This window comes from Meleagris gallopavo, chromosome 8, assembly GCF_000146605.3.
Source record: "Meleagris gallopavo isolate NT-WF06-2002-E0010 breed Aviagen turkey brand Nicholas breeding stock chromosome 8, Turkey_5.1, whole genome shotgun sequence".
Classification (NCBI taxonomy): Eukaryota; Metazoa; Chordata; class Aves; order Galliformes; family Phasianidae; genus Meleagris; species Meleagris gallopavo.
The window spans coordinates 24634161-24649379 of record NC_015018.2 but is presented as its reverse complement, the minus strand read 5'-3'; the positions used below and the strand labels follow the sequence as shown (position 1 = coordinate 24649379).

General features: G+C 35.9%; 1 protein-coding gene across 2 annotated transcripts in view; it reads left to right on the top strand.

The window, feature by feature from the left end:
* Positions 1 to 15219, top strand: part of LOC100544091 (VPS10 domain-containing receptor SorCS1) — a 255333-nt gene that overhangs the window by 99011 nt on the left and 141103 nt on the right. For both annotated transcript variants that reach the window (XM_031554506.1, XM_031554505.1), the window contains exon 3: positions 693 to 792. In XM_031554506.1, coding sequence (XP_031410366.1) covers positions 693 to 792 — 100 coding nt within the window. The remainder of the gene's footprint in view (positions 1 to 692; positions 793 to 15219) is intronic.

Genomic DNA, 15219 nt, shown 5'->3' with positions numbered 1-15219 from the left:
TATTTGTTCACTTCTTTTGTCAACCCAAAATGTGTAGTCAGTATCTCTGTTGGCAATTTTCATATCAGAAATGTATTATTTTCCCTTCAAACAATGAAAAAACATTGCTTTTAAAGAAATAAAGTATGTGTCCATACTATCTGCTAGTCTGTGTATATAAAACCACAGAAATTGTAGTTGAAATGCTTATATAGTGGTTTTTTTTTGTTTTTTTTAGAATAGCATTACTTTTTTTCACAGAAAACTGAACTCTAATTTCACTGAACAATCAACTGAAACAGCTTCATTGCAGTGTGATGAGAAAAGACTCTTATCATAAAAGAATTTGGTCTAAGGCTGGAGTATACAATGAGTTGATAACTATAGTCTCTTGCTGTCTGCTGTTTGGCATTTCTGACTATCATTATCTTCTATACACAGAATTTAGCATTTCTTATTGTGCGTGTTTATTTTAAAGTGCTTTGGGAAGATGCTGGTTTAATTTTCCTAATCTAATTTAAATGCAGATTGTTAGTACTCACATGATGCTGTGTGTATACAATTAAGTATCATTATATACTGCATGAATCATTCAAAAAACTCTGGAGATCCATTCCACTATGTAAAGTATGACTTGCATTGAAGAACTGCCAAGTGGCTTGCGGTTTTGTGATTAAGTGTTCTTACTTATGAAATTTCTCTTTGAATTATAGGTCAACAGATTATGGGACAACGTATGAGAAATTGAATGATAAAGTTGGTCTGAAGACGATTTTGAGCTACTTATATGTTTGTCCAACAAACAAACGAAAGGTAGGTGGTAATGAGGTTTGCTCATTTTGACTGTGTCCTTGTAATCCTCTTTTTGTCAATATCTGTTACTATTAAATGTCTGGAATTTCTCTGTCTCTCCATCCTTGAAAAAATATGTAATGATAGCAAAATGTGTCAGTTTACACCAGCTGTAGCACCTGTCAATGTACTTCGGAGAATACATTTAGGGAAAATACATGTGTCCAATTGTTTGCTTATCTTCAGCCTGCTGATCATTTATTCTGAAAGTGACAGAGGCGCGTTAAAATGACAGAAATGCATCTACAGTGGCCAGATTAACATCATTTCTTTTAAGTGCTTCCAACAGGGGAACCAAGCAGGATTTGACAAAATCCTGCAGAGAAAATATCTTCCGAAGCCCAGAAGGTTTTAATCATGGAAGCACCCAGCTGAGAAACAATTTACTAAGAATTTATAATGCTGACATTCATAAATAGAAGCTGATGCTTTCTCTGGTGTATGTTTGACAATTTTTTTTGTAATTTGCAGGTATGCAAAAGGAGATGATGAAAAAGTTTATAATGATGATGAAAACTTGTATTCTTATATGTAGATATACTAGAAAAAGTGATATTGTTTAAAGGCTCCTTCTCTTGTATGTTAGCTGTCATATTTGATGTAGGCAGTTATTACCACAGGTGTTTTCATGTGGACATTAAAAAAAAAAAAAAGCTTAATTCTTCCTGAAATTACAAGTTATTTTATTTCTGACTTCCTCAGCTTTTGGTCCAGAAAAAAGGAAAAAAAAGGGAGGGACAAAAATCAAAACCAGAGTGTCATTAAATAAATGTCAATGGTGACATTATTATCCTTTCATCTTGTTAGCTGTGAAACTGTGCACCCTCTGTGTGGAAGACCTAGCTCCAGCTCTTTTCTCTGCCAAGGGTGTTATGAACCTGGCTCTTGTCCTTTTCCCTCTTTGCTTTCTTAGTGCATGGTTTGAATTGTTCCAGGCAGAACTGAATTGCTTCAGAAGAAATTCCTAGTGAAGACTCATTTACAATGGAGGCTGTGTATGTTTGGGCAGCTAAGGTCACCATTTCTGCTGCTTTCATCGTACTGAAACATTTATGTATTCGTTCAGAGAGAATATGAAAGAAAAAAGGAGCTGCTAGAGGGGACAGTGCCTAGCTTTATTCTCTCATAGATCATGTTTAACTCTTCATTGAAAAGAAACTGACACTTCTAGGCATTGAGTCATTTGACCTGTTAAGTAATTGACCCTAGGATGAAACAAATCATATTCTAGCACTTCCCACTTTTCTCCAATTGACAGTACCTGTGATGGAGTTCGTATCTTATCCTCTACTCACTTGTACTGTGAGCATGTCCATAACCAAGGATTATTTGTCTGATGTTCAAGGACATTTTTCTTTCCACTGATAAAACTGTTTCCAAATACCAGCGCATAAAACTAGAGCGCACTTCTGAGATCATACATTCTACTTCTTTGCTACAGGCAACTGCCTCATATGGTCTTAACGAGACACCTGTCAAGGGCTATCTTGAAAGTATTCTGAGTAATGGCTTGTAGCTCTGGCATTCCAGTTGTTACCTGTTCTGATAAATTTAGTTTTTGCTGAAGAAAAGAAAGAGTTGGCTACCTCATACTGTTGTGTGCCACATGGTCAATTCCTCATAGCTACTTACATGGTTATTATTAACAAGATTGGAAAAAGGTGAAGGGGTGGGGAGATAAATAATCTTTATAACAAGAAACAAAAATAGGTTCAAGTCTTGGGATGAAATCAACTAAATGTCTGAAATTAGTGAAGAGTTACTGTCTCATTGCAACTGACCCGTAACAAACATGAAACTTCTTTAGATGGTAAAATAACTACATTATCAGATCATTCAAACATCCTTTGAGCTTGAGGTTTGAAAGGTTGGTCTCCTGGTACAAAAACTGTGCTGTGGCAAGTTTGCACATAATCATACTTTATATTTCTTGGGGAGTAATAACAGTGTTCTCCAGAAAAATTAGTAAGTGTTTTAGCTGGGCAAAATCAGCATGATCCCTTAGCTATTGTGTGTAAAAAACTAAGCAGGAGCTAAGAGTTTTGCAAGCATATTAGTCCAACTTAAGTACTCAGTGGCTCCAAAAATCCAAAACCCAGCTGCATCTTCCAACTTCCCTCTTCATACTGCCACTCTTGTTTGTGTAACCATCTGTTGAGTTGGATCAAGGGCGAATGTGCCTGGAAATTAATACCTTTCTAGTTCAAATTGCAAATGGATGAAAGCAAAAAGCTTCCAGGTGAAAAGGTGGAACAGCTCATTCTGGCAAAAGAGTGCACTGAAGTTGGCCTGTAATCAGTATGGGACAGTGCTAGAGGAAAGCTGCTACACCTGGGATAAAAGGACCTTAGTGAAGGTCTAAGATTGAATTGTCCAAACCTTACTGAGCAAGAGGAGAATTATGTCTGCAGGGAGAAATTCTGGAGACTGCCTATTCTGTTGCTGTATAACATCAGATTATTTCTTCAGAAGCATTTAAATATAAGCATTATTTTATTTCATCCCCCATAACTATGAGAGCATGGGGAAAAGAATGTAGAGCTATGCCATGCACACAAAAATATTTCTCAGTGGAAGCAAAAATATTGAGTCAGTTGGGGTCTTTATTATACCTGCTGGCAATCAGAAGGGAGAATTTACAGCTTTTGTCACCAAGAACATTGTTAGCTAATATCTCTGGATCCCCAGACCTAAGTTTTTTCTTTTCTGAATTTCTGACAATGCTGTCAGAAACTCTAGCTATTCTGAAACTGTCATCTCGTTTCACTAACATGGGCCAAGTAGTCAACTGCAGACCTTATTTCATTAGAAGATGGAACTGCTCTAAAGTCCTTGATTTCTACAATACACATACTGTGTGCATGAAAGGTTTATGCACTGCTGTTCTTAATACTGCACAAACACTGACAGTGCTTTCCCCAAATATGTTATGTGAGGTAAATGATTCTGCTCAGACTGTACCTGCGGCCTTCAATGCTCTTTGTTCCACAGTGCTTTCCTTTGCAGAGAGAGACTTCCTCAGTAATAGAAAATAGTACATTTATTATCTTGCAGATATTGGACAAAATACCTTGCTAATATGATCTATGTGGGACCAACATGTGCTTAACTTACTGCTGTTGACTTTTTATTATAATAAAATAAATATCCTTTTAGCACTTAATTAGCTTTTAAGAATAGTCCCTTTGAAAAAGAAGGTAAATTTGTACTGTGCTAACTCGAGGAATTGCTTGCAGTGATGAAACCAAGTGTATCCTGTACTTGTCTGTTCTGTGCAAAGAGAAGCAGTTAGAACAATGAAGTGTTGAACGCATGTAATTGGTTTTTTTTCAAATAATTAATAAGTTCATGAATTTGTGATGAATTTCACTTTCTGGAAAAGAACAAATGATGACGTATTAAATTGTTTTGTTATAGTTTATTTTCTCTGGTCTACCTAGGAAAAAAACTGTATCTATAGACATATAGGATTTGCAGGACTTCTCACTATCTCTGAATGCCAATTTCTTTTTAAAAACTTCCGTATTCCATATTTTTGTCTCCTTATTTCACAAAAATTAAATCCTTTAACCAGACGCTGTAAGCAATGTCATGTTACAAAGGGGAAAGGGAGTCTCAAAATAAGAATGAGAAAAAATTCAGATACTGTTTAGAACTTAAACCACTGAACCGTTGCTGTTACTTGTTACTTTTCTGAATTGTGGTATTTTCTTTAGGAAATAGCAGAAAATCGTAAGTAATATATTGATGTGTAAGCTCTATCAATAGAAGAGATGGAAACCCTGTTTCTCAGTATTTTCTACTTTCACTAAATTACTGCACTACCTGACTCTATGACTGATGACACAGATCAGGGAAGAAAAAATCATAACGCATGGATCTTGCCAAAGACTGGGTGCCTATTTGAGTATTTGTCAACAAGTCTACAGAAGAGAGAATCTCCAACATACAATAAATCCCTCAGCTTATGTATGTCAACATTGGTTTATTTGTTAGGTGCATACAGGCTTTTCTGAAGGAATGCAGAATGATTTAAAGGTTTCTACGTGAGGCAGTAGTGTTTTTAAATAGTACACTGATAGGTTAAAAACTAAAATAAACTAGAAATCCATGTTGATATCTTGAAAATCTTGCAAAATTTTGGCATTCACTTTCCTACAAACTCACACACACTAAGTTTTATGGTCTTTATGAAAAACCTTTCACGTAGGTTGCTTTCAAGCATTGCAATGGAAATCATAGCTGTGGAAATAAAAGCAGATGTGGGACGTGGTGGTGACTTTAAAATTAATTCTCTAGAGCTTTTCTTTGACTCAAAGTGTTGTTTGCTAATTTAGACAGTTTTGTTGTGTACAGTGAACTGCGCTTTTTGCAGAGCCAGTATTTGCAACTCATTCATTCCTTGTACTTTCAAACTCTTTGTGGTGGTGTATCTTCAGTTAATAAAATACTGGATGATAGTATCTGCAAGCAACTTTATACTATTTGTAGAATGTCTGGTCCATCAAACATCTCCTAGGGGTTGAATTTTTGTGCTAGGTTTTTTGTTGTTTTTTTTTTTCTCTCCCTCCCCTTCTTTCTACAGACCTGCCTTGAATTTTCCCTTTATTCCTCCAACTGTTTGGATAACTGCTGTGTGCAGTACAGTGTCTTTTTTTTTTTTTTACACTCTAAAGATGAATGGATTACAGATGCCTTCTTCTTCTTTTATATTTAGTGGTTGTGATTAGCACCTCTATCACAGCATGTTAAGCACCATCCTGTTGTGTGTGTAGCTCAAAGATAACGGCTATTTATTGTAAATATAATTGCATGGGTTTCAGTTCTGGCTCGATCCCTAACTGCTTCAAATTCGTTTCTATTAATGAGTTTTAAATGAAAGGAAACCAAAGTGGTGGAGGCCCAGCCTTCTGTCCTTTCTAGCATGTGGTGTATGTGCAGAGGGGAGAACAGTTGGTAAATCTTTCTATCTGTCAATCAAGAAAGGAGATTTACTGACATTAGCCCCAGTGGGAATGCTTGGATGCTGCTTTATGTCCTGTTTCAGGAATGTAAAGTACATTGTTGTATAAAGGTTGTGACCCAGAGCTATGTGCTTTTTGCTGGCCTCTTCTAAGCCTTGGGGAAAATGTCTTTGTCCGTAGAGATGAACAGTTCCATCTGATGTTGCTATTTTCTAGGTGCTGTTAGAATCAGATTCGGATCAAAATCCTCTCCCTGACTTGTTTCTAGAAGCTTTCAGAAGTCTGATGTGATGGCAAGACTTGATTTTTACACTCAAGAAAATACAGTTCTTTCCAATTGTGTCCTCCTTGTAGGCTTCTATAAATCTTAGCGGGGACACTTCCAGCTCCTGTCAGAGAGGTTAGAGCTCGGCATATCTCTAAGTGCACCTCACTGCTGACTGATCCGGTTCCTATGGCTGTCAAGGGATGGCGTCCTTAACAAATTAGGTGCAATAGGAGACCCTAGGTCTACAGTCAATCAGTCATGCCAATAGTCCAATGTGCTTTTGTAGTGTGCTCTTACAGTGATAAAATCAATTGTTCTGTCACTCTCCATTTTTTTCATGTGGAAGGAAAGGTCCTCGTTAGCTGCAGGCTGTGAGTACAACCTTCAAAGAGATAGTCATAAGAGATCTAAAAAGGCATTGCCTCATGGATGTGAAAGTTTTATTTTTTTAATGATGTATTCCACAAGATATTACAAGGAGACGTTTGAGAAAGACTTTTTCTTAAATTGAAATGGGAGGAACCACCTTGTTCCATGTACTTCAAGTATTTTGCCGAATGAGACTTCAATTTTATCAAATTTTTATGTATTGAGTAAAACCAATATAGCATAGGAAGGTATATGTAGAAGCCCCTCTACACTATGACCACAGATGATGTTTGGTTGCTGTATTTTTTACTTAAGAAAAAATGTTTCGGAGGGAAGAAGGACTCAAAAATGCATTGAGTGGGAATCATATATTGCTTTTGCTGATCTGTTAGGCTGTTGTGATTAGATAGCAATACATTTGCCTTTCTTCCAGTGGGCTTCTTATGGAAGAACATAAGGATTCTTTTCATTTTCATCTTTTCTGCAAGTACAGTTATCTCATTCAAGAATTATGGCTTAAGATTTCATGAGCTAGTCAGAAAGAGCTGAAATCCCGAATTTACATCGGTGATCTTGGACTGCAGGAGCAGTTCGGTAGGTTTATGATAAGACGGTATTACATGTAGCAGATCACTACTTATAGTGAGTAGGGATGGCTCACCACTAAATTAAGATTTTTTTTTTCATATTTCATTTAATTTTTCAGTGCTTTTAATTAAGTTAACACAAATACTTTTGTGTGAACTATTGGTGATTACTACAAAGTTATAACAATATAAAGGTATAACAATGCATGCATTTTTCACTTCAGCTTGTAATGCTTTCGGATTCAAGAGTAATGCTTCTGCACTTACACTGCATCTACTTGTGTGCACTTGTTGACTGAGAATAGACTTGATTTCTATTTCAGAAGGTTGTCTTTTGTTTCCCTCATGAAAACAAGGACAAAGTAAAAATATTTTTTTGTTCTTAGTTTAGAAAGGTAGATTGTTCTTCATAATTTTAATGATCGGTGAAACTTCACTGAATTTAGCGAATATCTGTAAAGCAGTAGTGACAGAAAAGCTGGTCCTGTGTTACTAGCCTTCGTTACTGAGTTCACAGGATGCCAGTAATTAACAAGCAACCTCATTTGTATTAACAAAGTGAAGGCAGAGTGTCATCTTCTAAAGTGAATATTCTGACTTTTGAAGCGTCTGGCAGCATTCACTACCAAACTTTGTGATTCATGCCTGCAGTATTTGACAGCTCTCACAATAGCCATTACAAGCAAAGCCCTTGCCATTATTCTACATCCGTATCTCTTCTTGGATATGAAGTGAAATCAAAGCCCATTTATTCTTCTGCTTCTCTTGTAAGGCTATCAAAAATAGTGACAGTTTTGACATTTTCCCACTTAAAGTTGTACTACGGTATGACGTATCTCACAGAAGTCTCCAAGGACATACTGAGTGTTGAAATTAATGATAGGAAAGTATGAGCCACAGAATTCAGCTTTAGAGCTAAAATTCACTCAGACTCTGCTGTCTACAAACTGGACATTTAAAACTTATGCAAGGTAATCTGTTGTTAAATGTCTCAATTTTTGTTCTTTTTCAGTTCCTCAGTGATTTTCCAGATATTCTGGAACAGATGATAGTTCTTTTGGGAACAGAAGATATACTCCAGCAGCTTAGATGACAGAGAAATACAGTTAGCTGCAGCTCACGTATCTAAATACAACACAGATATGTCCTATTATCAAACGTGTAGCTCCATGCATTTCTATAACAGCTGTTTAAACCAGGGAAAAGTCAGGTAGCCTAGCACCTATTTATTTGTTTCCTATGAAAAACTAGCCCCAAGCAGGTAAAAGTCAGCTTGTTCAGAGTTCCGCGAAGTTTCACTAAAAATCTATATGGTAGGATTGTTTTCATTTACCTTCTGAACTTTAAGCCATTAAAGATACACACCTAAATCTCACTTCTGTATCATTTCACTCTGTGTTCTTGTTTGAATATATTTGTTTGTTCGTGAAATATTAAAATTACCTTATGATTTCAGAAGTTGAGCTTAAAGGAAAAAAATACTGTGATATTGTGATATAATTGTGTAATGACTGGTATGTTGGGGTTCGAAAGTGATAATAGTAGCAAATACGTGAATATTCACCACAGGAGCACTGAATTCAACCCTCCTGCCAGGCCTGCAACAAATTCATATGTAGTATTTGTTAATTAGCAGATAGTGTAATCTGTAGAGTGTATTAGCCAGCAGATTGTAATTGCTTACCCCTTCTGCAGTCTAGGTACATTGTTATGGTGAAATGAGTGACTAAATTATTGTGTATTTGAGTGTTACGCCTTCTGTCTAGCTGTACTTGGAGTACAAGGAGAAGAAAGTGAAAAAAATAGAGAAAAAGACATTTTTGTGTATGAAGATTCTGATTAACAAATATTGGTAAATATAGTATAAAGGTGTGCTGGTAAAGATTTATGGATGGAATAAGGAAATTGTCTGATTGCTAAAAAAAAACATAGAATTTAATTTGCATGCAGCAAGCATGGGAATTGGTGAAGAGAACAGTGTGGAAGCAGCCAAGCTTAGAGAAAGTGAGAATAATTCAATATTTGATAAGGTAAAGAAATTGCAAAAATTACAAATGAGCTTTTTCATGTTAGTGCTAACAAGTAATAATGTTAGCCTACTTTTTGTAGGGAGAGAACAATTTCTGAAAGTCAGAAGAGGAGTAAAAGAATCAAAGGTAACACAAAACAGGTGATGCAATGGTTAAAAACAAAATATTATTTTAAATCTATTTTGTTTTTCTTTGAAGTCTTCCTATTCAATCTCTCTACATTTTTTGTTAACAGCAAAAATAAAAAGATAAAGGAAGATAAAAAGATATAGGAAGGGTGTATAAGTTGAAGCACAGGAAAAAAATACAATACTTACTACATGTTATAGAACAGTGGCATAGAGAGGACTTCTGTTTACCAGGACTTGGCTTTCTGATTGGTGTAGATTTCTTATCAAATTCTCATGAAGCCTGTTATCCTGTGGAGGAGTCCAGTCCAAACACAGAGCAAGTACAGTGTTTTGGTGATTTTTCTTAAACTGTCAAGTGTAGTTTGAAGGGGAAAAAAAAAAAAAGGTTGTAGTATACATTCAGAAGGCAAGAAATATTTAAATTAACACACTATTTGATAAGAACAAATCAAATTTACAGTGTGTTCTATATATTGAGCATTTTGCTATTTAGACAGAGAAAAAATTCACGCTGATTGAAAGCATTTATTCATATTCAAACTTTTTATTCTTGCTCACATCATCCAAAGCTCTTCTCTCCTGATTGTCCAAGGCTTTTCTCTCTTGAGGAAATAAATGTTAAATGGAAAATATTTGAGGACTGAAAAGCCAAAATAATTTTGTTTTGAAATGTTTCAACTTTTAAATTCCATATAGATTTACTAACGTGAATGCTAGTGGAACTTAATAATGATACTTATTGTTTCTTAATCACCTTGCTGATTCTTTCGTTCTTTCATTGCTAGAAATCTGCCCTTAACAATCTAAACAGAGTAAGATATTGTGTATAAGACATAAGACATGTATATTTATGCCTTTGTTCTGTGTATGAGTAAAAAGTATTTCTAATCTTCAGTGTAGTCTATCTGGTTTCTTCATCAAAGGAAATAAGGACAATTAGAAAGGAGTTTAGTGGACAGCAAACAGCAATGGAACAATCAGTGCAGAATGTTCCTTTGGGGTCTGGTGCACAGCTTGCCTCTGATTACTTCTATTACTAATGGTAAATAATTAACGTGATAGCACAGCAAACTTGAAGGACAGCAATCTGTGCTCAGTTTTGGCACTTAGGAAAGAAATACAATCTATATCTGTGTGTCCTGCCTAATGGGATGTTTTCAACTCCCAGAAACAAAAGAACAATTGGAGGTGAACCAAAGACAGCAGGACAGCATCTATTAGGGAAGACAGTATAACGTTTTCTCTGTTTGCTTCTTCAGACTCTGTCATTTATGGATTTTTGTGTTAATGGGTAGTTGAGAAGAAATGTTGTTAAACCTAGTTTATAAATGAAAACAATTGTATGTTTCCCTAAATTCAAAAACTAGCTGCAAATATAGGAATTGGAAATAGGATTTTAGTTGGAATCCAAGCCAAAAGAAATGAATTCTCCTAATTCATGTACTTGTGGAATATCTGATCTCCTTCTATTACATTTCTTTATGTCAGGAAATCTCAAAGCTCCTGTCATCCACGCAAGGTTGTAACTCTCATTTGTATTGCTGTGAAAGGTATATTTTCACCAAAACTGAAAAGCAGAAAGGAAAGAAGGAAGCATTATGCAAAGCATGCTTGGAAGAAAAGATGCAGTAGCCTCTTACAAACTGATAGAGAAGTTGAAATCAGTCATCCAGTGTAGCAGGGGGGAAAGTTCACAAATCATCTACCTCACACCTCTGTGTTTTTACAACGGCATACACTGAAATATTGCTTTCTTATCTTGGAAAAAAAAAAAAAAATCCCACACCTTTTGAAATATTTGCCATTTTGAACCTGGGAGTGGAGACCTGTCTTCCAAATCCTATCCTTTGTTAAGTGTTTCACCACCCTCTTTTAAAAATACCTTCACCACTGTAACTCTTCCATAAGTTCCAGGATACCAAACCTTTCCTTTTGCTACTGTTTCTCGTGTATGTTACTGACATTTATAAGCTCTCACAAGAGCTTTCAGTCAATTACCACCAAAGACTCTCTTTGTTCCAAGGAGATTGGCCTTTCCCCGAGGGCACCAATTAAAATCTATTACTTTTATTCTCATAGCACTTGCTGTAATTGGAGCTCTGGCTCTTTGCCTGGTAGTACTTGTTGGGTTTTTGTCTCATTTATTGCCGAAACTTTACTAAAGATAACAAATGTAAAGATTACAAAAACTATGTGTACTTGGGGGGAAAATATAATTTTAATGAAGCTTTTTAGTTAAATATTTCACTTGCCACCAGGAACGTAAGAAAAATCCAAGGAAAATAATAGATATGTTTCACCTGATGGTATGGCTTTCTTGCTTCTTTCTGTTTTCTTTCTTCAGTTAATACACTCCAATTATTCTGTGGTATGAATTTGCCAGCAAATGTAAGACAAATCTGCTAGGAGCCTTCCTAATATTTCACTATGCTATGAAAATTAAAGGGAGAGTCATGTAGAGCTCTGTATTTGCCAAGCATCTCAATCTTCGAAGGCTGTCCTAACTGTTGTTACTAGTAGTAGGAAAGTTGGTTATTGTTGTTAAAAGTCTACATTACTTGTATCAGTTGAAAACTGTACTAATACTAATAGAAGCAGTTATTTTGAAGATGTCTTTCTGGAGAGCTGGTCAGATATCTATAAGAATAAGGTGGTTTTTTTTTTCTTTTTCTAGGAGAGGGGAATTACAGTTTTGCAAAAAAATTGTTCAAGTGTCTGCTGTTTGTTATCTCTTCTTGTTTGTGATCTTTGAGATTGTATCAAACTTTATGCATAAGGGAGTGAGATAAATAAGTGAGATAAATATTTCATCTCTGGTCCAAGGAGGTCCTGTAATACAGGAATGAATTGCTTGTGTACTTTGGTTGGTTTCATCTGTATCATTTATCTTAAGGTTCCCACCTCTTCGGAGAACCATTTTCCATCATCTTCCCTAGAACAAGGATACCAATCACTGGAAATACTGTCAGAATTCTTTATGGCATTCTGGACTTTTAGCACTCTTTTGTTTGCTTGCTTTCTTTTGCCAGTTTGAGAAGGTTGTGTTAGATGTGAATCAGGCTCAAGATTGATTTTTATGTCTAATAAACTTGGGAAAATAAAACTTCACAAACTGGAGGCTGAACTAACTGCACAAGGAAATTTGTCAAGCCTTTCTAGATACTATTTCATATATTATGGGGAAAATAAACTATATAGAAATGCAAAAATAAAAAGTATTTCATAGAAGAATTTGAAATTTCCCTAGAGATAAACTAAAATCCCTACTTTTCTCCTCTCCCCCCCCCCCTCCATCAGAAGAGGTAAGTAAAATATTTACACTTAGAAGGCAAGTCCCCAAGGATGACAAGTTTTCTATGCTAGATACCAGTCGGAGGCAGCCATGTTTGCACGATAAGGAGGTAATTTATCTTCTGCACTATTATATGCTTTACTATTATAAATCCAAAGCAATACCAATTAATTGATTCTTTATGTATTGGAGGAAAAAATCCATCTTTATTTGTTGTAGGGATCATTGTAAAATAGGAGGCATTACTTTCAGAGTAGCCCTTGTGATTTCATTTATGTTATGTGAGCAGTGCCTTCACCTTCTATTAGCCTTCCTAACTGGATAACTCAGAGTTTGAATTTTGGCTTAACTTTCATGTTGCTTTCTCTAATTACAAACTACTGCTTTGACAGCTGGGAAAAGCTGTGTGGAACAGTTCTCTGGAAACTATTGCTTTTGAGAACTCTCCCATCCAACCTTCACTGCAGACTGTGACAGGAAATGTTGCTGACTGGGTTAAGAGGGAGACAGCATATACTAGACGTTTGTACTCGGCACTTGAATTATGCCACAATACTAAGACTGATATTCTATTAAAGTGTTCTTAAATGTTTTTGCTGTGTATGTGCCATTTTCCTGTTTCTGCAGACAGCCTGAAAAGTAACTCTGAAATATGTGAATTGTTCTGTACACCTCAATGATGTATTAATTCCAATTCTGGGTTATCAAAATGCCTGTCTTCAGTTTTAGCCTTACCATGAGTGTAGGCATATGCTATTAACTCACTGATGTCACCATATCTAGGCTAATGTTCAGCTCTGATCCTTTTTCTATCTGTTGTGCAGGTCACATTCTAAAATAAAACTTTCCTCTTTCAAGATGGAATTGAAAGGATTAATATTATGGTCGGAATTTAGACAGAAAATGAAAATAATTTTTGCTGTATTTGGTATCCCTTGTAGCCTTGTAACCACCTACTCCAGACAGATGTACATATACCACCATTCCCATAATATCTCTGTTGTTCACACTGTCTAAATAAACAGCAAAAGAAGTTTATGAAAATATTACTTTCTCTCCTAGTATATGATAATGATCAAGCAGTGTATGTTAGCTAGCTATCTGCATGTACTGTGCTTGTTGTGGCAGAGATCGGCAAACCCTAAGACCAGAAAATTATTGCTTTTTAATTGTGTCAACTTGTCTTGTAATTAGGATCATGCCATTCAGATGGTCTGTTCATATTGAAGTAGTGAAATTATGAGTAGAGAGGTAAGAAATGTCTCCGGTAGTGTCAGTTCTGTGAGTGTTCTGGATTCCAACACGTTGACTACTCAGTCGATGTTTCTGTGATATTAGAGCCCCTAAAATCATTATATGCACACATTCATGTATGAGCATGGCTCAATGCCCTTCAAGATCAAAAGACACTTAAAGGGCGAGATTTGCAAACGTGCTGAGTATTCACTAAGGATAAACTCAGGGGGAAAGGAACCAGTTCTTTGAGCCTTCAGATTCCTTTGCTTTCACTGAGGATTGTCTTATTTAATAGTATGCATCAGCCATGAAGTGGTTCTTTGAGAATGCGGTGGTGTTTATAACCGGTACAGGCAAGACCTGCAGGCAACACGAGTTTGGCTTGGTTTTGCATCTTTTGCAAATAGATTTCAATATAAATTACATTTGTACGTCACTAACTTGGAGCACTTCCCTTATTCAGGCTGTTGATATCAGTATTCAAACTAATGGGATTATACTTGGATCTGTAGGAGTCTTACTCCCCAAAACAGTTGGGAGATAACCTAGAGAGATGTAAAGATTTAAAAAAACCATGGATTTAAGAAATCTCTTTGTATTTCTGTACCTGCTTTCTAACTTACATTTTAACTTTGAAAACGCTGTATTAGTGCTTTGCACTTAGAATTGCGAGCTTTTCACCTTTGCAAAACAGAAATGTGTTTCACTGAGAAATGTTTTGAGTTTCTTTAGGTGTTGAGGTGTTGTGTAAGCACAAACAATTATTATTAATAGTCAATTCGTGTGCATAGTAAAAAATAGGTTCCTACTATAAAATAGGTTATATTATTCAATATATCTAAATTATAGTCGCAGTAAAGCTGCGTATATAGACTCTCTTTGGAATTATATGAATAGGTGCTACAATATACTATATGCTCTTGCAGATTATTGCCTTGTGAGAGATTCACAGTAGAGTAGTGACTTGCACTTGGGATGGGAAAAACATGTCTTTCAGTAAAAAGACATTTCCTAAGCTAGATGAAGTAATATTTTATGAAAACATGAATAAATGAAGCGGATTTGTCAGTAGAAAGCATCATCTTTGCTGCCATGGAGGACAGTTAGAAAAAAAAGCAAAAACCATACAATAAAAACTTGACAGAAGAAAGAAAACCAACAAAAAACTCAAGGCCCCGAACCTTTACGTGATCTGCTTTCCAGTTCTAAGTAGCAGAAGGGCTGTTCTCTCCTTAGACTGCAAAATCTCAGGGAAAAAAAAAAAGAAGTCTCATCTTTTTGAAAAATCCATCCTTAAATGTCATAAAATATCACTCGCTAATCCATCAAATCATTCATGCTGAAGGCTGCTGTGGTCCAGCTTGATTTTAACCTAAATTGAAATTAGCCCACGTTTCTTCATTCTGGGCCATCCCATGTAGGTCCTTTCCCAGGGATAGGGGTGGTCATGATCAGAGATGATGTTCGTGATGCTGCATGTTTAATGAGAAAAGTGATTTTGCAGAAGAGCG